This window comes from Gorilla gorilla, chromosome 10, assembly GCF_029281585.2.
Source record: "Gorilla gorilla gorilla isolate KB3781 chromosome 10, NHGRI_mGorGor1-v2.1_pri, whole genome shotgun sequence".
Lineage (NCBI taxonomy): Eukaryota > Metazoa > Chordata > Mammalia > Primates > Hominidae > Gorilla > Gorilla gorilla.
This window is the reverse complement of record NC_073234.2, coordinates 72,006,025-72,032,809: the sequence shown is the minus strand read 5'-3', so window position 1 is coordinate 72,032,809 and position 26,785 is coordinate 72,006,025. Positions and strand designations below refer to the sequence as shown.

At 39.3% G+C, this 26,785-nt stretch overlaps 1 protein-coding gene across 4 annotated transcripts in view; it reads left to right on the top strand.

Annotated features, from left to right (window-relative positions):
- The window catches only part of FAR2 (fatty acyl-CoA reductase 2), a 185,397-nt gene that overhangs the window by 96,834 nt on the left and 61,778 nt on the right, over nt 1-26,785 (top strand). For all 4 annotated transcript variants that reach the window (XM_031000735.3, XM_063694093.1, XM_063694094.1 and 1 more), the window contains one exon: nt 23,910-24,136. In XM_031000735.3, coding sequence (XP_030856595.2) covers nt 23,948-24,136 — 189 coding nt within the window. In that variant the 5' untranslated portion in view covers nt 23,910-23,947. The remainder of the gene's footprint in view (nt 1-23,909; nt 24,137-26,785) is intronic.

Genomic DNA, 26,785 nt, shown 5'->3' with positions numbered 1-26,785 from the left:
GGAAAGCAAGAACTCAGAGAAAAAAAGATCAAGTTTTAAAAACTTTTAGTTATTGATTTGAAAAGATATCTCAACATTTCACCTCTTCTAATTCCACGTCTTTCTGACTGGAGGCAGGCCCTCAGAAAATAGGCAGGAATTTAGGCTTGGAATTCTTCTGTCTTTCCCTTAGCTCCACACCTTTACAATAGCTTAGAGTGAGATACACAGAAATCAAAAGGAAATCAAAATTCACTTTAGATTGATAAACAAAATAAACACAGATATTTGCCCTATATACAAAACAGGTCAATAATAAATTGCATCAGCATATAAATTCTAAAATAAAGGGTCAAATTAAGAACTATATCGCAGAGTGTAGACCATAAAACAGCAGACTTAATAATATGAAAAAATTAAATTCTTGTATTTTTAGTCTTATGTACTGTAGCTACTACTCACAGTTTAACACTATTAAGAAGTAATTTTTGCAGATCTGTGAGTACCTTCTCTTAAAGACAAATGCCTAAAACTTTTGCTGATTTTTAAATAGAATTGCATATTACCAGAGAAAAATAAGTATACTATTTGAAGTTTATTGTTCTTCTAACATGGAACAAGTTCCTATGGAGACAATTTTGGTAGGGAAATTATTAGCTTTAATTCATCATTTGTTCTTCATAAAGAACTAATATTTCATAATAACTAATAACTAACATACAGAACTAACTGCATATTTCCAAATCATGTATTTACATTTACTCACATATTTCCTAAGAGACTGTCAATTTATTGGCACAGGTTACGATCAGTAACTTCCATTAGGAAATAAGGATTTCCAGTTTACTATATTATATTGATTTGCACATAATTAACCTTCATATTAACTTTTTTAGGAAATGTAACTTTCCACATGGTTCAAGAAATAATTACTTGATATGTGGCAGTGACTAAGCTCCTGGAGTCTCACTGTATGAAGCAACTAATGCTGTGCCTTTTCTTCTGACAGATACAGTTAATAAATACTGTGTCTAATCATTGACATTAACAAATTCTCTTAATCCACATATCTGCAAAAGAACAATGTGTTTTTATATCTAGGCCACTATCATCTTTTGGTTGCAAACAGTAATTTGTGCAATGATGTAGCAGTTTTTCAGTGTTATTGCATGAATCAATAGTCTTCTTGGTGGACTTAGTTTATGGTGCTGAATCAATCTCCTTTTAAGCAAGGCCTTGTTAAAGGTCTTCACACATTTAAACTATTTTGTTTCCACTTCATTTCCTTGGTTGGATAACACACTGAGATACGGTTGTAAGAACTGGGAAATAGAAATTACCAACTTTATTTCGTTGGTTGAATAACACATTGAGATACAGTTGTAAGAACTGGGAAATAGAAATTTCCAACTTTATTTCTAAACTCTGCATGAATGAACCTGTATAAGTCTCTTAACCCATAGGAGTGGCAGAAGAAATGACTGTATCTTGTGAGAAGAAATTAAGATATTTTTCATGCCATAGTAGTACAATAAGTTTATTAATCGTTGGTATGCTATTCTATTATCTGTGCATGCATTTACACTACATTTTTCAACATCATTAAATAGCCATTTGTTTCAACTTTTAACATCAGGAAGTAAGAACCCAAAGGGAAAATACTTTTTAAAACTTTGAGTTATTTATTTGAAAGGATATCTCTACATTCCACCTCTTCTAATACATGTATTGTTATGTGTGACATCTGTGATCTTTGATGTTCATAGTAAATAGGTAGAAATTTCTTTGCATCACAATTACTTTAGTGCAACTAGAAACTTAGAATGTGGCCTGAACTGGAGTCAAGCTCTGCTGCTTCTGATATTATCCATTTGCTACTATCATTAGAAATGTAAATTATCAAGTAACCAGATTATTTTATTATTATTACTTTTAAGGGTATATCGGGGAACCTGCCCCAATATTCACGTAAGTTCTTTTCTATTTTCCTTAAGCATTGGCCAGCTTGAGAAATAAAGGGACAGAGTACAAAAGAGAGAAATTTTAAAGCTAGGCGTCCGGGGGAGACATCACATGTCGGTAGGTTCCGTGATGCCCCACAAGCCACAAAAACCAGCAAGTTTTTATTAGGGATTTTCAAAAGGGGAGGGAGTGTGCGAATAGGTGTGGGTCACAGACATCAAGTACTTTACAAGGTAATAGAATACCACAAGGCAAGTGGAGGCAGGGTGAGATCACAGGACCACAGGACCAGGGCGAAATTAAAATTGCTAATGAAGTTTCGGGCACCATTGTCATTGATAACATCTTATCAGGAGACACGGTTTTGACAGCAACCGGTCTGACCAAAATTATTAGGCAGGAATTTCCTCTTCCTAATAAGCCAATAAGCCTAGGAGCACTATGGGAGACTGGGGTCTATTTCACCCCTGCAGTCTCGACCATAAAAGATGGCCACGCCCAGGGGGGCCAGTTTAGAGACCCACCCCCAGGTGTGTATTCGCTTTCCCAGGGATGTTCCTTGCTGAGAAAAAGAATTCAGCAATATTTCTCCCATTTGCTTTTGAAAGAAGAGAAATATGGCTCTGTTCCGCCCGGCTCACCGGTGGTCAGAGTTTAAGGGTATCTCTGTTATTCCCTGAACAATTGCTGTTATCCTGTTCTTTTTTCAAGGTGCCCAGATTTCATATTGCTCAAACACACATGCTGTACAATTTGTGCAGTTAGTGCAGTTATTACAGGGTCCTGAGATAACATATATCCTCCTCAGCTGACAGGATTAAGAGATTAAAGTAAAGACAGGCATAGGAAATCACCAGGGTATTGATTGGGGAAGTGATAAGTGTCCATGAAATCTTTACAATTTATGTTTAGAGATTGCAGTAAAGACAGGCATAAGAAATTATAAAAGTATTAATTTGGGCAACTAATAAATGTCCATAAAATCTTCACAATCCACGTTCTTCTGCCATGGCTTCAGCCGGTCCCTCCGTTTGGGGTCCCTGACTTCCCACAACAGTTTTTCATGCAATAGTAGTACAATAAGTGTATTAATCGTTGGTATGCTATTCTATTATCTGTGCATGCATTTACACTACATTTTTCAACATCATTAAATAGCCATTTCTTTCAACTTTTAACATCAGGAAGTAAGAACCCAAAGGAAAAATACTTTTTAAAACTTTGAGTTATTCACTTGAAAGGGTATCTCTACATTCCACCTCTTCTAATACATGTATTGTTATGTGTGACATCTGTGATCTTTGATGTTCATAGTAAATAGGTAGAAATTTCTTTGCATCACAATTACTTTAGTGCAACTAGAAACTTAGACTTAGAATGTGGCCTGAATCTGGAGTCATGCTCTGCTGCTTCTGATATTATCCATTTGCTACTATCATTAGAAATGTAAATTATCAAGTAAGCAGATTATTTTATTATTATTACTTTTAAGGGTAAAAAACTCCAAATCATAGGGGCAACATAGGCTTATATTAAGGATATATTCTAAGGTACAAGACATGATCTGGAATGAGAACAGACTCAATCAAATTCCCTACACCAATTTCTCTTACCTCTTACTTCTGAATCAATGGGAATGTTCATTAAAATGCATCTACCTGGGCCTTATCTCAGCCTTCCTTAATTAAAATCTCAGAAAATGAGATCTAGTAAAGAGTGATCTTTAGAAAGCTTTCCAAGTGACTCGAATGCTCACTAGCATTTGTGCACCACCCCCTTTCTGTACTTTCAGTCTTGATTCATTCATTCATTGATTCAACAATATTTATTGAGCTACTTTGCATTGTTCTGTGCTGGTTAGTGTGTGACGGCTAATATGACACAAAAATACAGTCTCTGTTTCAAGTGTTTAGTTGGTCAGGGTAACAAGATGTGTCTTCACTATGTATTAATACATAACCACTAGGTAGTTAGATCCAGGAGCAAAATAGCTGGATCTGACCAGATTCTGTTCTGGTCAGACCACTTGGATCCATTGGTCCAACCAATCTCTCCTGGTTATTACTTTATTTGATTATTAAGGCAGCTCTGTGGGATAGTTAGAATTTTATTTAATAGAAGAGAAAACTGAATCTCAGATCTTTAGAGATTCAAGATTCAGATTTACATGAAGAGTTAGTAATAGATCAGATTTAATGTCCAAGTTTTCTGGTTTCTAGCATAGTATTCTTATCATTACACCTATCTTATACCTCATATTATTTATTTTGTTACTTAAGCTGAGACGGTCTAGAAATAGAATAATTTTTGAAAGATGACATTATTTCAGTAATGAACAGTTTAGGTGAAAAATAGACAAAAGAAATAATTTCAAATCAAATCAATACAACTCCCTTTCTGTCAATAAGTATTTTACATTTAGCTGCCAAGCCATCAAGCAAGAATTCTTTTCATTAAAAATGTGAGAGAAGTCCTACATATAGTGAATGTGTTAGGAGAAAATATAATGGATTAATTTTGTGTAAACTTGGCTGGGCCACTGAAATAAATTTGTGAGGGGAGCCCCAGCATCCTAGAGGAGCTCTGTGATCACCCTTCCTGAAAAACAGAATTTACAGTGGAAGCTCCTGTCACTGAATCAGAAAACCTAACTGCAATGGGAGTAATTGGATCCTAGGGTGGCAGGGGCCAAGTAGTGGCACTCAATTTTCAAAGACGAGGTGGGCATGTTACTGTAATGAACAGCAGAGTCAAAACAGCAATCAGAAGAGTTTGACTTGAAGAGACCTGTGGCATTGGCTAGTTGATCAGGATATTCCTAGAAGTGAAGTGGATGGAGAAGTCTATTAATCTTACTTGATCTGTATAAACAGAAAAGCTCAAGGTCAACTGAACAAAAAGTGTAGCTTGACTCATCAAAACAGATAATCATGGCTCCACTGATCAATTCCCAGACTTGAGCCAGTTTACAGACCTAGAACCTTTTGAATGAAGTTGGGGCCCGGTCCCTTGAGGAAAGACCCTGATACACTGCCAAAAAATTTAAACTTAATCTTTCTCCCAGACTTCCCCAAAGGCACCCTTGGCCCTTTACTAGAGAGACTGTGAGTTGGGAAAAAAGGAAATAACCAGACTTTTGAGGGATAACTGGAGACTGGTCTAAACTGACACTAATTCTAGGAAACCCTAAACATCACTGTGGCCCTCCACTCGGAATAGGAGGTCAGGTGATCAATGCAGTTTTAGTTTAGATCTGTCTCACAGTAGACCCAGTGAGACCCCTAACCTGTACTGTGGTCTTTTCTCTAGTTCCAGAATGCATAACTGGAAAAGATATCCTGAGCAACTGGCAGAATCCATACATTAGTTCCCTGACTTGTGGAGTGAGGGCATTATGGTGGGAAAGGCTAAGAAGAAACAACTAGAACTGCCTCTATCTAGAAAAATAGTAAACCAAAAGCAATACCACATTCTTGGAAAGATTAGAGACCAATACCACCATCACGGATTGTGCAAGGCTCTCCAGAAAGCTGCACATGCTCTGAAACAGTGTCTAATATATGGTGCTGTTTCTCCCAGAGCCAGGATTCATGGGTCCAAGATCAAGGGGTGAATGTCGGAGTGGCATCACTCACTATTTATTACCCCTAGTCATCCACTAGAAAATTTTTTCCTGTCCCTATGACATTATGCTCTGCTAGCTTGGAGGTCTTAGTTCCAGAGGGAGAAATGCTGCCACAAAGAGACCTAACAATAATTCCACTGAACTGGAAGTTAGCACTGCCACTGGAAACTTTGAGATCCTCATGACTCTGGATAAACAAGCAAAGAAGGGAGTTATTATTACTGGGTTGGGGTGGTCAACCATGACTACTAGGGGAAAACGGAACTGCTACTCCACAGTGGAGGTAAGGAAGAGTCTGTCTGAAATACAGGAGATCCTTTAGGGTGTTTCTTGGTATTATCATGCCCTGTAATTAAGGTCAATGGAAAATTGCAATGACCCAACCCAGGCAGGACTATTATGGGCCAGACCTTTCAGGAATGAAGGTTTGGGTCATCCCACGAGGTAAAGAATTATGACTACCTGGAGTGCTTACTGAAGGAAAAGGGAACATGGAATGAATAGTGGAAGAAGGTAGCTATAAATACCAGCTATGACCATGAGACTAGTTATAGAAATGAGGACTGTCATAATCATGAATATTTCTTCCTTACTTTGTTATGAATATGTGTGTGTATAGCAAATATTTCTTTCTTTCCTCTTTTGTCCGTTTATCATGCAACATAAGATGTGTCGACTTTTTATTGTAGTATTTGAGGATTATTAACTTTCCATCATAGGATTTAAGTTACAGATATCACGAAAAAAAGTAAACATCAACCAAGAGCTTTGCATCCTCTTCTGGGGAAAGGGTTAGTATGTTTTTGGTTGTATGCAGGATAGTTGTATTTATGTTAGATGGAATTATAACCTTGTTATTGACATTAAGTATGGTTTAAAGAGAGGCATATGGTTGCCAAGTTGACACGGGGTGGACTTGTGATGGTTAATTTTATGTGTCAACTTGGCTGGGCCGTAGTGCCCAGGTATTTGGTCAAAGTTATTCTGGATATTTCTGTGAAGGTGCTTCTGGATGAGATTAACATTTAAATTGGTGAACTTTGAGTGAAGCAGGTTACCCTTCATTATGTGGGTGGGCCTCATCCAATCTGTTGAAAGCCGTATGGAACAAAGACTCATCTTCCCAGAGCCAAAAGAAATTATACCAACAGATGGCCTTTGGATTCAAACTGCAACTCTTCCCTGGGTCTCCACCCTGCTAGCCTAACCTGCAGATTTTAAACTTGCCAAGCCTCCACAACTGTGTGAGACAACTTCTTAAAGTAAATGATTCTTTCTCTCCCTATCTCTCTATCTATCTATCTATCTAGATAGATATCTATCTATATCTATCTATCTATATCTATCTATCTATCTAGATAGATAGATAGATATGTATGTATATACACATACACCTATATATATAGATACATATATCTATGTATATGTATTGGTCATTTCTCTGGAGAACTCTAAACTAATACAATGATAATCTATTTGAAAAAGCCTTTAATTCTAAGCAAAGCATTAAAAAATGTGTTGGATTACTATCCATTCAGTTGAACTCCTGTTCTCATTGGGTTTTAATAGATCAACCAATCTTTTATTTGTATGCTGATCCAATTTATAAATCACCAAGAGCAAATTAAAAGCATCAAAATTTACATTTAACTGTGGCTCTCAATATCATTTTATCATCTTCATAGGCTAATGCTGTTTGACTTACCTTTTACAAACAATATTAACAACAGCTTGCATGTTTATAATGCTTTACATTTAGCAAGGATGTTTACACATTCATTGGCTACACTTAACATAGTATGTAGCACATAGTAGACATTCAATACATGTGTTTAATCTATTATATTGAGATGGTGGATTTAGGTTATATTCTTTTCTTCTTCATTTCTGTTAAACTTGATTTTTTTTAAAAAAAAGACTTATTAATGTGCTAAGCAGAAGCAATCTAAGAAGAATGTATTGAGGTGATTGCTAAATTTGGTGTTCTTAAGACCAGGTTTGACTATCTCTCCCCAGCTGGGACCATTTCCAAATTGGTTTTTCTTGACTGTGGAGTATTACTAATCCAATTAGTGAGGGCTGTTCCCAACAGCTGTCCACAATTCCTCTGGGAGTTAATATTCCTTTACCAGGAACTTAAAAATTCTCCTGGAAAAACTATATATAACAAGCCCACAGTGAAAAGTACCTAAGTTAATTGCTGAATTGAATAATTTGGGGTATACTCAAGAAATTAAAGCAATAAAAAGAAAGAAATCTAGATTAAAACATTTTTTCATTAAGTGTTTGACAAACAGATATGTGACTGATATACAATTGTTTTTGTTTGCTTTAAGCAAGGGGATCTTGCTATTTTAGGGTGGTCCCAAACTCCTGAGCTCAAGCAATCCTCATGCTTCAGTCTCTTGAGTAGCTGGGATTACAGGAGTGTGCCATTGTGCCCAGCCTGATATATACATTTTCAAGGCTTGGATCAATTAGGTCTTTGTATTTCATCATAAAATACCTGGCCGTATTGTCACAAGTGTGTGAAAACCAAGAACTAAGATCACACTATTATGCTACAAAATGGGAACATGAAACAGCTACATTTGCTTCATTATAAAAGTTTACTCCAGGCTGGGCATGGTAGCTCATGCCTGTAATCCCAGCACTTTGGGAGGCCGAGGCAGGCAGATCACTTGAGGTCAGGAGTTCGAGACTAGCGTGGCCAACATGGTGAAACCCCACCTCTACTAAAAATACAAAGTATTAGCCTGGCATAGTGGTGGGCACCTCTAATCCCAGCTACTTGGGAGGCTGAGGCATGAGAATCACTTGAACCCATGAGGCGGAGGTTGCAGTGAGTAGAGATTGCACCACTGCACTCCAGCCTGGGTGAAAGAGCAAGACTCTGTCTCAAAAAAAAAAAAAAGTTTACTCCAGAAATTAAATAGTTGATATCAATTATTGTCATGCATTATTTGACTCACTAGTCAAAAAAATTTACATCTCTATTCAGATGCATTTGTGTGTGTATTAGTTTGCTTGGACTTCCATAACAGAATACCAGACTATGCCAGAATGGGTTGCTTAATCAACAGACCCTTATATTCTCACAGTTCTGGAGGCTAGAAGTTCAAGATCAAGGTGGTGATAAAATTAGTTTCTGGTAAGGCCTTTCTTCCTGGCTTGCAGACTATTGCCTATTATTCTCCCTGTGTCCTCACATAGCCTTTCTCTGTGTCTGCCTAGAGAGCTCTCTGGTGTCCCTCCCTCTGCTTATGAGGACATCAGTCCTATCAGATTAGGGACCCACCCTGGTGACCTCATTTAACCTTAATAACCTTCTAAAGTTCCTTTCTCCAAATACTATCACACTGTAGGCTAGGGCTTCAACATATGAATTTTAGGGAGACACAGTTAAGCCCATGACAATGTTTAGTAATACCAGTTGGGCCACACATTTAAAAATAACTTAAATATATCTTAAACTAAGGAAGCATGTTTTGCAAATTTTTTTATACTCCTAGTGCCCACAGCAAAAGTAGAGACTATAAAATACTGGCTATCACTACTTTCTTTTTGCTTTTTTTTTTCTTTTTCTTTTTTGAGGTGGAGTTTCCTTCTTGTTGCCCAGGCTGGTGTGCAATAGCACAATCTCAGCTCACTGCAACTTCTGCCTCCCAGGTACATGCGATTCTCCTGTCTCAGCCTCCCAAGTAGCTCGGATTACAGGCATGTACCACCTTGTCTGGCTAATTTTACTACTTTCTAAGAAATTCTTTTTAAAGTAAGTATTATTAAATTGCCTTTTCAGTTTATCTTATTATTTTTATTTTATTTATTTCTTTTTTTGAGATGGAGTCTCACTGTGTCACCCAGGCTTGAGTGCGGTGGCACAGTCTCAGCTCACTTCAACCTCTGCCTCCTGGGTTCAAGCAATTCTACCCACTCAGCCTCCTGAGTTGCTGGGATTACAGGTGCCCACCACCATGCCTGGCTAATTTTTTGTATTTTTTAGTAGAGACAGGGTTTCACCATGTTAGCCAGGCTGCTCATAAACTCCTGACCTCAGGTGATCCACCCACCTCAGCCTCCCAGAGTGCTGGGATTACAAGCGTGAGCCACCGCACCCGGCCTTATTATATCTAAAATTATTATTTTTTCTTTTTAAACATGGGTTCCTGCTTTGTCACCCAGGCTAGAGGGCAGTGGCGCCATCATAGCTCACTGCAGCCTTGAACTCCTGGGCCCAAGGAATCCTCCCGGCTCAGCCTTCCTAGTAGCTGAGATTACAGGCATGTGCTACCATGCCCTACTAAGCTTTTCATTTTTAGTAGAGACGGGGTCTCACTATAATGCCTAGTCTGGTCTCAAACTCCTGGCATCAAGCAATCCTTGTGCCTCAGCCTCCCAAAGTGCTAGCATTTAGAGGTGACAGCCTGCTGGCAGTCCTCACAGCCCTCGCTCACTCTCAGCACCTCCTCTGCCTGGGCTCCCACTTTGGCGGCACTTGAGGAGCCCTTCAGCCCACCGCTGCACTGTGGGAGCCCCTTTCTGGGCTGGCCAAGGCCAGAGCCCGCTCCCTCACCTTGCAGGGAGGTGCGGAGGGAGAGGCGCGGGGGGGCACTGGGGCTGCGCGCAGCGCTTGAGGGCCAGCTGGAGTTCCGGGTGGGCGTGGGCTTGGTGGGCCCTGCACTCGGAGCGGTCGGCCGGCCCTGCCAGCCCCAGCAATGAAGGGCTTAGCACCCAGGCCAGCTGCCGCGGAGGGTGTACTGGGTCCCCCAGCAGTGCCAGCCCAACGGCGCTGCACTGGATTTCTCACCGGGCCTTAGCTGCCTTCCTGTGGGACAGGGCTCTGGACCTGCAGCCCGCCATGCCTGAGCCTCCCACCTCCTCCGTGGTCTCCTGTGGGGCCCCAGCCTCCTGGACGAGCGCCACCCCCTGCTCCAGGGCACCCAGTCCCATCGACCACCCAAGGACTGAGGAGTGCGGGTGCACGGCACGGGACTGGCAGGTAGCTCCATCTGCAGCCCCGGTGCGGGATCCACTGGGTGAAGCCAGCTGGGCTCCTGAGTCTGGTGGGGACGTGGAGAACCTTTGTGTCTAGCTCAGGGATTGTAAATACACCAATAGGCACTCTGTATCTAGCTCAAGGTTTGTAAACACACCAATCAGCACCCTGTGTCTAGCTCAGGGTTTGTGAATGCACCAATTGACACACTGTATCTAGCTACTCTGGTGGGGCCTTGGAGAACCTTTGTGTGGACACTCTGTATCTAGCTAATCTGGTGGGGACTTGGAGAACCTTTGTGTCTAGCTCAGGGATTGTAAATGCACCAATCAGTGCCCTGTCAAAACAGACCACTGGGCTCCACCAATCAGCAGGATGTGGGTGGGGCCAGATAAGAGAATAAAAGCAGGCTGCCCAAGCCAGCAGTGGCAACCCGCTGGAGTCCTCTTCCACGCTGTGGAAGCTTTGTTCTTTCGCTCTTTGCAATAAATCTTGCTACTGCTCACTCTTTGGGTCCACACTGCCTTTATGAGCTGTAACATTCATTGCGAAGGTCTGCAGCTTCACTCCTGAAGCCAGCGAGACCACGAGCCCACCGGGAGGAAGGAACAACTCCAGACGCGCAGCCTTAAGAGCTGTAACACTCACCGCAAAGGTCTGCAGCTTCACTCCTGAGCCAGTGAGACCACGAACCCACCAGAAGGAAGAAACTCCGAACACATCTGAACATCAGAAGGAACAAACTGCGGACACGCCACCTTTAAGAACTGTAACACTCACCACGAGGGTCCGCGGCTTCATTCTTGAAGTCAGTGAGACCAAGAACCCACCAATTCCGGACACAGGATTACAGATGTGAGCCATCACACCCTACCTAAATTGCCTTTTGAAAATCATGAAAACATAGTACAGACAGGAAGCAAAGCTCTATAGCCTTAATCCTACCACACTGTTATACAACTACTCTCATTTATTTCACTCCTCTCCAATCTTTTCCACCGATAAAAATCACAGGGGCTGGGCACGGTGGCTCACGCATGTAATTCCAGCACTTTGGGAGGCTGAGGCGGGTGGATCACCTGAGGTGAGGAATTCGAGACTAGCCTGACCAACAAGGTTAAACCTTGTCTTTACTTAAAAAAAAAAAATACAAAAATTAGCCAGGCGTAGTGGCAGGTGCCTGTAGTCCCAGCTACTCAGGAGGCTGAGACATGAGAATTGCTTGAACCCTGGAGGCAGAGGTTGCGGTGAGCCGAGATCGCACCACTGCACTCCAGTCTGGGTGACAGAGCGAGACTCCATCTCAAAAAACGAAACAAAAAAATCGCAGGGATTTGTAATAGACATTACATAAATTTATGTATAAATTTTTTTATTGACATTATTTTGAATATTATTTTGTAAATGTTTCTCCTAACATAATTATTGAAAGAATTTCAATGTTTAATTTTGATGAACAGAACAACTTCCATTTACTGATTTTCACAAAATAGCAATGACTTTGTTTGATATAATCAACTCATATTATCATGCCTATTGCCAGCCAAAACTCCATTTTTCTGTATGAGATGTCTCTCAACACACAGTATTTTCTTTGAGCCTTCAAAAAAGCCAACAGAATTATCTGAAAATGAAATTGACTTGATTATCTATAGAGTCATCCATATACAGCATCTAATGCTAAATGGCTTTTTTCTCAGCTGACCCTATGCTGGCTCAATCGTCATTCTTTTTTGAATTTGCCCATAATAGATTTGGTTGAATGAAATTGAGAAGCTTAAGTTTTGTGAGAGCTGGGATTATGGATGCATTTATAGCACAGACACTGAAAGAAACTTGGTGAAAATGAAAAGTGGGAAGTTTTTCTCTTGAAAAATCTTCCTTCATCTCCACTTTGAATATTATCAAGATTTTCCATACGTGTAATTTGCTTGGGTCTATGTAATTAGTTATGAATGATTTATCATAAAGTAGAGATTGGTAGGAGGTCATGTTTGTACTTAGCTTCATAGGCAGAAATTTAAGTCTTGAATTTGGACTTGTTAAAGAATGTGCTGGTATGAAATGAAAATTAAAGAAGGTTCTAGAAAAATGGTTCATTGACAGAAGGAATTTTTCCCACTGGAGCACCTTTAGCAAAGTCTGGAGAAATTTTTGGTCATCATGCCTGGCAGATAGGGTCAGGTGGGTGTAGTAATTTTTCCCATCTAATGAAGGAAGGCCAGGGATGCTGCTATGCATCCTACATTGCACTGGACAACCTTCACAACAGAGAATGATCTGGCCCAAAATGTCAATAGTGCCAAGATAAAAAATCCTTGGTCAAGAGTAACATTCCTGAGAGGAAAATCATCTTGTTTCTTTTCAAAAATGTTTCTCTCCAGTGGACTACGAAGACATTTGGATAAATTTGTCTTTCTTACGCATTTGAATCTTAATTTTTTTATTTTCCATAAGAACCACCTAAAGAATAAAGTTCCCATATGCTGAAACCTGCAACAAATGTATAACCTAACACACCTATAATGATTTAATATTTTAACATTTGTTCTCTAGGAATTAGAACAGACTCATTTTATCACCAAAAGGAGACAAAACTCTCTCTATTCATAACCATGGAAAATTGGTGATCTTTACACCAGAAGAGAAATGAAAAATCTAACCTGCATAAAGCCTGTTCATTGCTAACCCCCGTGCCTAGACAGTGCCTGACACATGTAAGCATTCAGTAAAAATACACAGACTCACTCTCTATTTTCTTTTTTTCATTCAGCCATCTGATACCATACATTATATAGGATGCTTGGGAGTGTTAGTATTCTGGAGATTGTCAAAGTGACTTAGACTTCTCACAAACCATATCATGAGCATGAGGGGTAGGAAATTATCCTCTGCTCTCTGCATTAGTAGTCTGAGAAAATATGAAAGGAGGCCATGACCCAGTGAGCTGTTCTAAAGTAGAAGGGGGACCTTCTAGAGTTGCATATGTGCTATTATTGACTGTAAAACTATTTTAGTTTAAAAAATAATTAATGTAATTATTTTATTGAGTTATATTATGAGTTAACAATTCCTAGACTTAACAAAGTTGGAACATATGAAATTGGATTTCAGGGAGCCAAGTTTTTGCTATTGAAAGTAATGGCAAACACCGCAATTATTTTTGTGCCAACCTGATATATATATAGGCGTTTCTGCAACGAGGAATCAAGCCATATCTTGAATGTGGAGGCAAGAGGTAGAAGAAACATCTCTGATGCAGCTTTGTCCTGAGGGGAGGAATTCCCTTTGACATTTTTCAGAATGACTTAAATTGATTAAAACCATGGACACAACTCCTCTGCCACCTCCTCATGACAATTGGGTAATGAGGGCCAGAAGATACTGGCTTAGGTTTTGTTTTCCTGTCAAAGCACTTAGTCTACTCTGCCACAGGATTTGTTGTGTTTGGGAAATATTTGGACTCTGGGCCTTAGGTGAGATTCAGAGCTGTGCTGGCTTCAGGTGTGACCCAATGCATTTCTGGCTGTGGCGGCTGTGGGGATAGACTCCTTCTGCTTGAGGACAGGGGAGTGAAGAGTAGGAAGGACTTTGTCTTGTGGCTTCAGTGCCAGCTCAGCCAATGTAGAAAAGAGCATCAAATTAAATTCTTAAGGTTCCTGACTCCAGGCCCTGACTCCAGGAAGGCATCTGTGGACCTACCTGGGTCCAGGAAAAGCTCACCACCCTGAAGGGAGACAGGCTCAGTTTGTTTGGGGCAAAGTAAGAGAAGAAAACAAGAGTCTCTGCCTGGTAATCCAGGGAATTCTCTTGGATCTTACCCAAGGCCCCCAAGGCCACCAAGGCAGTACCTTCATGACTGTGCAACAGCCACAGTGTTGCTGGGTTTGGGGTACTCCCTAATGCAGTAAGGCTGCAGTGACAAAAGACATAGATCACAACACCTAGGTCCCTCTGAATACTTGGAAAGCCTTCCCAAGAAGGATCGATGCAAATGCGCCCAAACTGCAACTATTACAATAAATACCTGATGCTTAAACATCCAGATACCAAGAACATTCACAAGCATCAAGACCACCCAGGAAAACATAACCTCACTAAACGAACTAAATAAGGCACCAGTGACCAATCCAAGATAACACAGAGAAGGAATTTAGAATACTATCAGATACATTTAACAAAGAGATCGAAATAATTAAAGAATCAAGCAGAAATTCTGGAGCTGAAAAATGTAGTTGACATACTGAAGAATGCATCAGAGTCTCTTAACATGAGAGTTGATCAAGCAGAAGAAAGAATTAGAGAGCTTGAAGACAGTTTATTTGGAAATACACAGAGAAGACAAAAGATAAAAGAAGAAAAAAAGAATGAAGCATGCCTACAAGATCTCAAAAGAGCAAATGTAAGAGTCATTGGCCTTAAAGAGGAGGTAGAGAGAGATCAGATAGAAAGTTTACTCAAAGGGATAATAACAGAGAAATTTCCAAACCTAAAGAAAGATACCAATATCCAAGTATAAGGAGGTTATAGAACACCAAGTAGATTTAGCCCAAAGAAGATTATCTCAAGACATATAATAATCAAACTCCCAAAGGTCAAAGATAAAGGATCCTAAAAGCAGCAAGAGAAAAGAAACAAACAACATACAATGGAGTTCCAATACATCTGGTAGCAGGCTTTTCAGTGAAAACCTTACAGGCCAGGAAAGAGTGGCATGACATATTTCAAGTGCTGAAGAAAAAAATCTTTTACCCTAGAATAGAATATCTGGCAAAAATAATCTTCAAGCACAAAGGAGAAATAAAGACCTTCCCAGACAAACAAAAGCTGAGGGATTTCATCAACACCAGACCTGTCCTATAAAAATGCTAAAGGCAGTTCTTCAATCTGAGAGAAAAGGATGTTAATGAGCAAGAAGAAATCATCTGAAGGTACTGAAAGCTCACTGGTAATAATAAGTACACAAACACAGAATATTACAACACTGTAATTGTAGTGTGTAAACTACACTTAAGTAGAAAGACTAAATGATGAACCAATCACAAATAATAACTCCAACAATTTTTCAAGACATAGCCAATACAATAATACATAAAAAGAAAAAGTTAAAAAGTGGCGAGATGAAGTTAAAGTGTAGAGTTTTTATTAGTTTTCTTTTTGTGTGTTTTTTTTGTTTATGCAATCAGTGTTAAGTTGTCATGGATTTAAAATAATGGGTTATAAGATAGCATTTGCAAGCCTCACATTAACTGCAAATTGAAAAACATACAATGGATACCTTAAAAATAAAAAGCAAGAAATTAAGGCTTGGCATGGTGGCTCATGCCTGTAATCCCAGCACTTTGGGAGACCCAGGCAGGCAGATCACCTGAGATCAGGAGTTCGAGACCAGCCTGACCAACATAGATAAACCCCATTTCTACTAAAAATACAAAATTAGTCAGGCGTGGTGGCGCATGCCTGTAATCCCAGCTACTCGGGAGGCTGAGACAAGAGAATCACTTGAACCCGGGAAGTGGAGGTTGTGGTGAGCCAAGATTGCGCCACTGCACTCCAGCCTAGGCAACAAGAGCAAAACTCCATCTTCAAAAAATAAGTAAGTAAATAAATAAATAAATAAAGCAAGAAATTAAATCATACAACCAGAGAAAACCACCTTCACTAAAAGGAAGACAGGAAGGAAGGAAGGAAGAGAAGACCACAAAACAACCAGAAACTAAATAACAAAATGGCAGAGGGAAGTCATTACTTATCAATAATAACATTGAATGTAAATGGACTATGCTCTCTAATCAAAAGTTATAGAGTGACTGAATGGATGAAAAAACAAGACCTCATGATCTGTTGCCTACAATAAACACACCTCACCTATAAAGATACACATACACTGAAAATAAAGGGATGGAAAAAGCTATTTCATGCTAATGGAAACCAAAAAATAACACTTATAGCTATATTTATACCAGACAAAATAGATTTCAAGACAAAAACTATGAGAAGAGACAAAGAATGTCATTATATAATGGTAAAGATGTTGAACCAGCAACAGGATAAAATAATTGTAAATATATATGCACCCAACACTGGAGCCCCCAGATATATAAAGCAAATATTATTAGAGCTAAAGAGAAATATAGCCCTCAATACAATAATAGCAGAGGCTTCAACACCCCACCTTCAGCATTGGACAGACCTCTCAGACAGAAACTCAGTAAAGAAACATTGAACTTAATCTGCACTATAGATCAAATGGACCTAATAGATATTTACAGAACACTTCATCCAACAGCTACAGAATACACATTCTTCTCCTCAGAACATGGATCATTCTCAAGGATAGACCATATATTAGGTCACAAAACAGGTCTTAAAACATTTTAAAAAATGGAAATAATATCAAGCATCTTCTCTGGCCACAATGGAGTAAAAGTAGAAATCAACAAAAAGACCAATTTTGGAAACTATACAAACACATAGAAATTAAACAATATGCTCCTGAATGACCAGTGGGTCAATGAAGAAATTGAAAATTTACATGAAACAAATGATAATGGAAATACAGCATACCGAAACCTACGGGATACAGTGAAAGCTGGACTGAGAGAAATTTATTCTTGGTACGTTGTACATTCCTAAACATGTACAATGTACTAAGAATAAATTTCTCTCAGTCCAGCTGAGAGAACTGGTTCAATCCAGTAGATTGAACCATGAACAAATTCAAAACCTGCATAGACCAATAACAAGTAATGAGGCCAAAGCCACATTAAAAACTCTCCCAGCAAAGAAAAGCTCATTATTTGATGGCTTCACTGCTGAATTTTACCAGACATCTAATGAAGAACAAATACTAATCCTACTCAAAGTATTCCAAAAAATAGAGGAGGAAGGAATACTTCCAAACTCATTTTATAATACCAGTACTACCCTGATACCAAAACCAGATAAAGATACATCAAAGGAATAAAAGGAAAGAAGGAAAACTATATGCCAATATCCCTGATGAACACTGAGGCAAAAATCCCCAACAAAATACTAGCAAACTGAAATCAAGAACACATTAAAAAGATCATTCACCATGATCACATGGAATTTATCCAAGAGGGGCAAGGATGGCTCAACATGTGCAAATCAGTCAATATGATACATCATACCAACCGAATGAAGGACAAAAACCATATGATCATTTCAATTAATGCTGAGAAAAGCATTTGATAAAATTCAACATCGCTTTGTGATAAAAACACTCAAAAAACTGGGTATAGAAGGAACTCAACACAATAAAGGCTGTATATGAGACCCACAGCTAGTATCATACTGAATGGGGAAAAACGAAAAGCCTTTCCTCTAAGATCTGGAACACAACAAGGATGACCACTGTCACCAATGTTATTCAACATAGTACTGAAAGTCCTAACTAGAGTAATCAGACAAGAGAAATAGGCCAGGTGCATTGGCTCTTGCCTGTAATCCTAGCACTTTCGGAGGTCAAGGTGGGAGCACTGCTTGACCTCAGCAGTTTGAGACCAGTGTGCAGTGTGGGCAACATAGTGGGATCCTGTCTCAAAATAAATAAATAAATAAATAAATAAAGGAGAGAGAGAGAGGAGGAGAAGGAGAGGGAGAGGGAGAAAGAGAGAAAAGGCAGCTAAATTGGAAAGGAAGAAGTTAAATCAGCCTTGTTTGCATATGATATGATCTTATATCTTGAAAAGCTAAACACTCCACCAAGAAACTGTTAGAACTGATAAACAAATTCAGTAAAGTTGCAGGATACCAAATCAACATATAAAAATCAATAGCATTTCTATATGCCCACAGTGGACACTCTGAAAAAGAAGTCCAGAAGGTAATCCCATTTACAGTAGCTACAAATAAAAAATTAAATACCTACAAATTAACCAATGGAATAAAAGATCTCTACAATAAAACCTATAAAACATTGATGGAAGAAATTGACAAGAACACACACAAAAATGGAAAGATATTCTATGCTCATGTGTTGGAAGAGTCAATATTGTTAAAATGCCTATACTATGCAAAGCAATCTACAGATTCAATGCCATCCTTATCAAAATACCAATGACATTTCTCACAGAAATAGAAAAAGTAACCCTAAAATTTATATGGAACCACAAAAGACCCAGAACTGCCAAAGCTATCCTGGGCAAAAAGAATAAAACTGGAGGAATCACATTGCCTGACTTCAAATTATACTACAGAACTACTGTAAGCAACACAACATGCTACTGGCATAAAAACTGAAACATAGACCAATGGAACGGAACAGAGAATCTAGAAACAAATCCACACACCTACAGTAAATTCATTTTTGGCAAAGATGCTGAGAACATACATTGGGGAAAGGACAGTCTCTTCTATAAATGGTGCTAGGAAAACTGGATATCTATATGCAGAAGAATGAAACTAGACCCCTATCTCTTGCCATTTGCAAAAATCAAAACAAATTGGATTAAAAACTTAAATATAAGACCTCAAACTATGAAGCTACTGTAAGAAAACATCAGGGAAAGTCTCCAGTACATGGGTCTGGGCAAAGATTTCTTGAGTAATACCCACAAACAGAAGCAAAAATGGACAAATGGGATTACAAGTTTAAATCCTTCTGTACAGCAAAGGAAACAAACAACAAAGTAAAGAGGCCACTCACAGAATGAGAGAAAATATGTGTAAACTATCCATCTGACAAGGGATTAAGAACCAGAATATATAAGGAACACAAACAAGTCTATAGAACAAAATCTAATAATCCTACTTAAAAATGGGTAAAAGATCAGAATAGACATTTCCCAAAAGAAGACATACAAATGGACAACAGGTTTATGAAAAGATGCTCAACATCACTGATCATTAGAGAAATGCAAATCAAAACTACAGTGAGATATCATCTCACTCCAGTTAAAATGGCTTTTATCCAAAGACAGGCAATAACAAATGCTGATGAGGATGTGGATAAAAATGAACCCTCATATACTGTTGGTAGGCATGTACATTAGTACAATCACTACGGAGAACAGTTTGGAGGTTCCTCAAAAAACAAAAAATGTAACATATTATCCAGCAATCCCACAGCTAGGTATATACCCCAACGAAAGGAAATCAGTGTATCAAAGAGATATCTGCACTCCCATACTTATTGCAGTGTTATTCACAATAGCCAAGATTTGAAAACAATCCAAGTGTCCATCAATAGATGAATGGATAAAGAAAATGTGGTAAATATACACAATGGAGTACTATTCAGCCATAAAAAGAATGAGATCCTGTTATTTGCAACAACATAGATGGAGGACATTATATTAAGTGAAGTAAACCAGGTACAGAAAGACAAACTTGACATGTTCTCACTTATTTGTAGGAACTAAAAATTAAAACAATTGAACTCATGGACAAAGAGAATAAAAGGATGGTTATCAGTGGCTGAGAGGGATAGTGTTGAAGGCAGTGGGTAATGGGAACAAAAATACAATTAAGCAGAATGAATAGGGTCTAGTATTTGATATCAAAACAGGGTGACCAAGTCAACAATAATTTATTGCAATTTTAAAAATAACTGAAAGAATATAATTGGGTTGTTTGTAACACAAAGAATGGATAAATGCTTGAGGTGATGGGTACTCCACTTACTCTAATGTGATTATTACACATTGCATGCCTGTATCAAAATATCTCATGTGCCTTATAAATATATATACCTACTATGTACCAGCAAAAATGTAAACACTATAGGCTCATTGATATATCTTACTTTAGACAGAAATCTCTAAAAGTTTAGATCATACCTTGCAAAACTGTGTCTGGGGTGAAAATATCCTAACAGTATATTTGCATTTCTAGAAAATATGACTCCACTAGAGTGTGTGATAAGAGAAGCATGTGACATCTTCAGAACAAATGGGGTTAGGAAGTCACCCTCTCCAAACTCAACTTTCCTTCTGTTTTTGTGCCAACCACATTTATTTATGCCTAATATCCTATTAAAGAAGTAGGGTACCTCAACATTTTTAAAGAAATAGGCAAAATTTATCATGAAGTATAGTTATATTTGGTGAAAATACCTGGCTGTTATGACTTATTGAGTTTTAAATTGTCTCCTTTTATTTACAAAAGAAAATGGGTACACAAAATGTACGAGACAGGACATTTAAAATAAATGCCAAAAAGAAAAGCTAGAAACCATTAAGAAGAACAAATGTAAAACCAGTGACTATGCTAATAGCCAATATTTGAGTCTATGCTATAGGCAATGTATATTGCTAAGAGTTGTGCATGTATTCACTCATTCCATCCTTACCACAGCACTATTAAGTGGATACTTTTGTTTTCTACATTTTCCTGATAAGTAACTGAGGCACAGAGAGATTAGTAATTTCCTGAGGTCACACAGCTAATAAGTGGTAGAACTGGGATTTTACTTCAGTCTTGCTTAGAACTTGAATGCTAATCTTGGGTGCTATTCTGCCCTCCTAACTTGGGGACACTACTTTTCTGAGCTTCAAAGCAGGCAAGGCAAGAATGTTTAATACTGTTTCCAAGTGCTAAATTCTTGAGGAAGTCACTGGGTGAATTGTAGTATACTCATGTAACATTATGTAACATGACAAAAACAAGATCCAAAAGTGTTCTTCATAGTATTTCTCTCATCCACCCTCAACAAAGGGAGCTCAAACCGTAACTCAGTGAACACAGCTAACGTGATTTGAAATCCAGATTTCCTAAAAGGAATAGCATTGATGATTGGGTGTGATTTCTGTCATTGACCCCTGTTTTACTTACTTCATAGCATGTGCAGCAGTCTATGATCTTGTTTATATGTTTATTTGACTTTGCATTGCTGGCCTCCCCTGCTAGAGTGACAGCAAGGACCAGTCTGCTTCGTTCATCTGCGTGTCTTCAGAACTTAGCATAGAGTCTGGAATGTGAGGTGCTGAAAAATTTTTTAGTAAATAATCTCCCAAAGGCAAAGAATTCTGTCTAAGAACATGGACTCAAGATCTTCAAATATAAATTATGACTATGAAGAGTCATTGTTGCTTAAGGAGTTACTAGCAGAGCATTCTGGACCAGAGTTGGAGAGCAGGGTGTTGACACTTCTAGTTGTTTTTTTCTTCTTTATAAGCCCTGATGTCAGGGCCAGTCCCTAGAGCTGTTCTGCAGGATCCATCCAAACCCTGTCCACATAGGCAGTTGAGGCCTTTCTACAGTTGACAAAGTGAGTGGACAGAAAGGAAGATCTTCCCCACACCTCCAGCACTGTTTAGTTCAAAGCTCTCTGCTGCTGTCTCCAATCAATTATCTCCAACCAGAACTGAAAGACAAAACACTTCATGGTGCGTTTCTGCAGCAAGAGTTGCATCTGGCTTCCTGCTACCAGATTCATTTTTTCTCAGCACTTCTGGAAACACAGGACTTATGTGGACAAACCAAGCCTTGCATTGCAGCCCAAGCTATTTCAGGGCACACCAAAGTCTGTGGGCGGTGGCCTCCCTTTTCAGCCTCCTCTACCTTTGCTTTTCAGTGTCTCTACCCCCTGAGCAGCATATAAGCGGGAAAAAGGTGGCACTTGACCTAGACACATTTTCAACTCAAGGAAGAGATTAACAAAACTATATTATTTATTGGGGAACCTGCCCCGTAGGTTCTTTTCTATTTTCTTTAAGCATCAGCCAGCTTGAGAAATAAAGGGACAGAGTACAAAAGAGAGAAATTTTAAAGCTGGGCATCCGGGGGAGACATCACATGTCGGTAGGTTCCGTGATGCCCCACAAGCCACAAAAACCAGCAAGTTTTTATTAGGGATTTTCAAAAGGGGAGGGAGTGTGCAAATAGGTGTGGGTCACAGACATCAAGTCCTTTACAAGGTAATAGAATACCACAAGGCAAGTGGAGGCAGGGCAAGATCACAGGACCACAGGACCAAGGCGAAATTAAAATTGCTAATGAAGTTTCGGGCACCATTGTCATTGATAACATCTTATCAGGAGACAGGGTTTTGAGAGCAACCAGTCTGACCAAAATTATTAGGCAGGAATTTCCTCTTCCTAATAAGCCTGGGAGTGCTATGGGAGACTGGGGCCTATTTCACCCCTGCAGTCTTGACCATAAAAGACAGGTGCACCTCGGGGGGGGCGTTCATAGGCCTATACCTCCAGGCGCATATTCTCCTTCTCAGGGATGTTCTTTGCTGAGAAAAAGAATTCAGCAATATTTCTCCCATTTGCTTTTGAAAGAAGAGAAATATGGCTCTGTTCCTCCCAGCTCACTGGCAGTCAGAGTTTAAGGTTATTTCTCTTATTCCCTGAACAATTTCTGTTATCCTGTTCTTTTTTCAAGGTGCCTAGATTTCATATTGCTCAAACACACATGCTGTACAATTTGTGCAGTTAATGCAATTATTACAGGGTCCTGAGGTGACATACATCCTCCTCAGCTGACAGGATTAAGAGATTAAAGTAAAGACAGGCATAGGAAATCACCAGGGTATTGACTGGGGAAGTGATAAGTGTCCATGAAATCTTTACAATTTATGTTTAGAGATTGCAGTAAAGACAGGCATAAGAAATTATAAAAGTATTAATTTGAGAAACTAATAAATGTCTATGAAATCTTCACAATCCACGTTCTTCTGCCATGGCTTCAGCTGGTCCCTCTGTTTAAGGTCCTTGACTTCCCGCAACAATTATTTGTTCCAGTATTTTCTCTAAATAAATCTGAAACTCAAACTCTAATTACATCATAATTTTTAAAAACCTGATAGCTGTTCTAAGCTTTGGTTTCACAAACTGCCAGGCCAGTCCTAACCTTCTCATTTATGTCCTGTAACACTGAATCCCTTTATTTCCCCTAAGCATGCTGTGCCACGCCACTGCACCTTTGCCCTTGCTCTTTCCTTGGCCTGGGACACCGTGACCCCAGCCCTTCTCTGCCTTCCAAGCTTCAGCTCAGATGTCACAGACACTTTGAAATTTCCAGATGCTGCTATGTACCCCTCTCATGTCTCCCTTTGTTTTAGCACTCACTATATTGTATTTAACAGTCTCTTTATTGTCTGCCTCCTCCATTAGACTGCAAGCAATTCCTTGAAAGCAGGAATCATGTCTTTCTCATTTCTTGCTCACAGTTCCTGGCATAAAGTCTAGCATGTAGAGAGAACTCAATAAATATTGATTGGAACGAGTCGTATTGCTTAAAAGCCACGATGCTCTCACTGTCTGACCTATTTTTTTCTGCATTCAAAACTCTTGGAAGCAACAGAAACATTTTAAGTGACTTTGAATATGAGAACTTCTGAAGATGTAATCTTTTGTTATTTCTCTTCTTTTTCAGGAACCTCTTTCAGGAGCTATAAAAGAAAGGGAGGAATCATGTCCACAATTGCAGCTTTCTATGGCGGCAAGTCCATTCTCATCACGGGGGCCACAGGCTTTCTGGGCAAAGTGCTGATGGAGAAGCTGTTTCGCACCAGCCCGGACCTGAAAGTCATTTACGTCCTTGTGAGGCCCAAGGCTGGCCAGACACTGCAGCAGAGGGTTTTCCAGATCCTAGACAGTAAGGTATGCCTTATAGGAAAGCGTGTGTGATAGGCAATGCCTTAGGTCAAGATGATTCACTACAATGTTCTCTTATAGTCTCGTATTGCAAGTGGGGACCAGGCTACCTGCACAGGTAGAGGAAGGCAGACAAAACAAGACAGCAACAAGCTGCTGGTGGAAATTGGTGTTTTCCCAACGGAGGGAAAAGAGTGCTTAGTTTCAGTCCAGGGCAGGTGAGATTGTCTATGTCTGGAAACTACTAATTATCAAAATACTCAAACTCCCTGAGTGGATGCTTCAGCCTTAATATCTGCTGCAAGTTCATCTGAATTCTTCACTAATTTTCTTTTAAATTTAAGGTTGATTTCCTCTCCAAATTTTTTGGATATTCTTCTATTCTGTTCTATTCTATTGCTTAGGGAGCAGATGTGACTACTAAGTACCCATGCAGTGATACTTTCAGTTGTCTAAACTCTACAAGGTTTAGCTGTTATATATTTTATTTATGGAAACTTTTGATATTTCTATTATCCAATAAGTTCTTCTAAGGTAAAAACATTGGAAATAAAATATTACATCTGTGAATGAGCATTTGGATATCAAACCCTCTCTCCTCTCGGAAAAAAAAAAGACATTATGCATATTCTCTCATGTTTTAATTTATAAATTTCAAGGCAGTATAACCTTGGGTCTCAAACATATCTGGGTTCAAATTCTGGCTTATGAATTTGTTGTCATATCACCTCTTAACCTTCAGATTTTAGATTTTCAAACTTTCCAATGTTTTAAATAAAAACAACAACTACTTTCATAGGAACTAAATGAGAAAATGTACATAAGTTGTTCATAATGCACTTTGGAATATAGGGGGTGACATAAGATTGGCAAAAAGAAAATTCAGAGTTTCTTTTTTTACAATCTCCTTTCCAGTGTGTAGGAACGTTAACATCTATGATGCACATGTATCTGATAGCACAGCACATTGTAGACTGCCCAGAAACACTGATGATCAAATTTATCTGCTTGCAACAGAATACAATTTTGTTACAAACCATCATCAAGCAAATTGGAAAAGCCTCACATCTCATGGCTTGACTCAGCAGTGGGACAGAATAATCCTAACAGCTAACATTTACTGGATACTTAGTACATGGCACCTACTATCCAAAGGTCTTTTCACACCTTACTTCATGTATCTTTGCAATAACCCTGTGAAGTAAGAACCATTACTATTCTCATTTTATAGATGGGGAAACTGAGGCCTGAAGCATTAACTTACCAAAGGTCTTCTACCTAGTAGAGGAAAAATTGGATTTCCAACCCTACAGCCTGACTCTAAGGCCAGCACACTTGCTCGTGCCCCACACTGCCTTCGGGATAACTAATGGTTCTTAAAAGGCTGATATGACATAGAACCAAAACCTAGAATAAATTCCCAGATCCCTCTTCAGGCAGTTTTTCTCAGTAATCTACCCCTAATGCACTTTGTTTTCTTGGGGTTGATCTTCTCATGGAGTATCTTAATGGTGTTCTCTATTTTTCCTGAATTTGCATGTTGGCCTGTCTTGCTAGGTTGGGAAGGTTTTCCTGGATAATATCCTAAAGTGTGTTTTCCAGCTTGTTTCCATTCTCCCTGTCTCCTTCTGGTACTGCAATCAATTGTAGGTTCGGTCTTTTTATGAAGTCCCATATTTCTTGGAGGCTTTGTTCATTCGTTTTCATTCCTTTTTCTCTATTCTTGTCGGCATCTTATTTCAGTAAGGTGGTCTTTAAACTCTGATATCTTTTCTTCCACTCAGTTGATTCAGCTGCTGATAACTGTGTATGCCTTACGACATTGTTGTGCTGTGTTTTTCAGCACCATCTGGTCCTTTACGTTCCTCTCTAAACTGGTTATTCTAGTTAGCAATTCCTCTAACTTTTTATCAAGATTCTTAGCTTCTTTGCTTTGGGTTAGAACATGCTGCTTTAGCTCATCATAGTTTTATATTACTCATCTTCCGAAGCCTACTTCTGTCAATTTGTCCATCTGATCCTCCATCCAGTTCTGCATCCTTGATGGAGAGATGTTGTGATCATTTGGAGAAGAGGCACTCTGGCCTTTTGGGTTTTTGGCATTTTTTCCATGGATTCTTTCTCATCTTTGTGAGTTTGTCTAGTTTCAGTCTTTGAGGCTGCTGACCCTTGGATAGGGTTTTTGCTTGGGCCTTTTTGTTGTTGTTGTTGATGTTGTTGTCGCTTTCTGCTTGTTTGTTTTTCTTTCAATGGTCAGCTTCCTCTTCTGCAGGGCTGCTGCAGTTTGCTGGGCGTTCGCTTCAGGCCTTATTCATCTGATTTTCTGCTGTGCCTGGAGATGTCACTCAAAGAGGCTGGAGAGCAGCAAAGATGGGTCCCTGCTCCTTCTCCTGGGACCTCTGACCTCGAGGGGCACCAGCCTGATGCCAGTAGGATTGCTCCTGTATAGAGTGTCTGACAACCCCTGTAGGAAGGTCTCACCCTGTTGTGGCACTGGGAGTAGGACCGTTTAACGAACCACTTTGTCCCTTGGTGGAGAGGGTGTGTTTCACTGGGGGGAAACCCACTTGTCTGGGTTGCCCTGATTCCTCAGAACTACCAGGAGGAGAGGCTAAGTCTGCTGGTCCACAGAGACTGCAGCCACCCCTCCCCTTA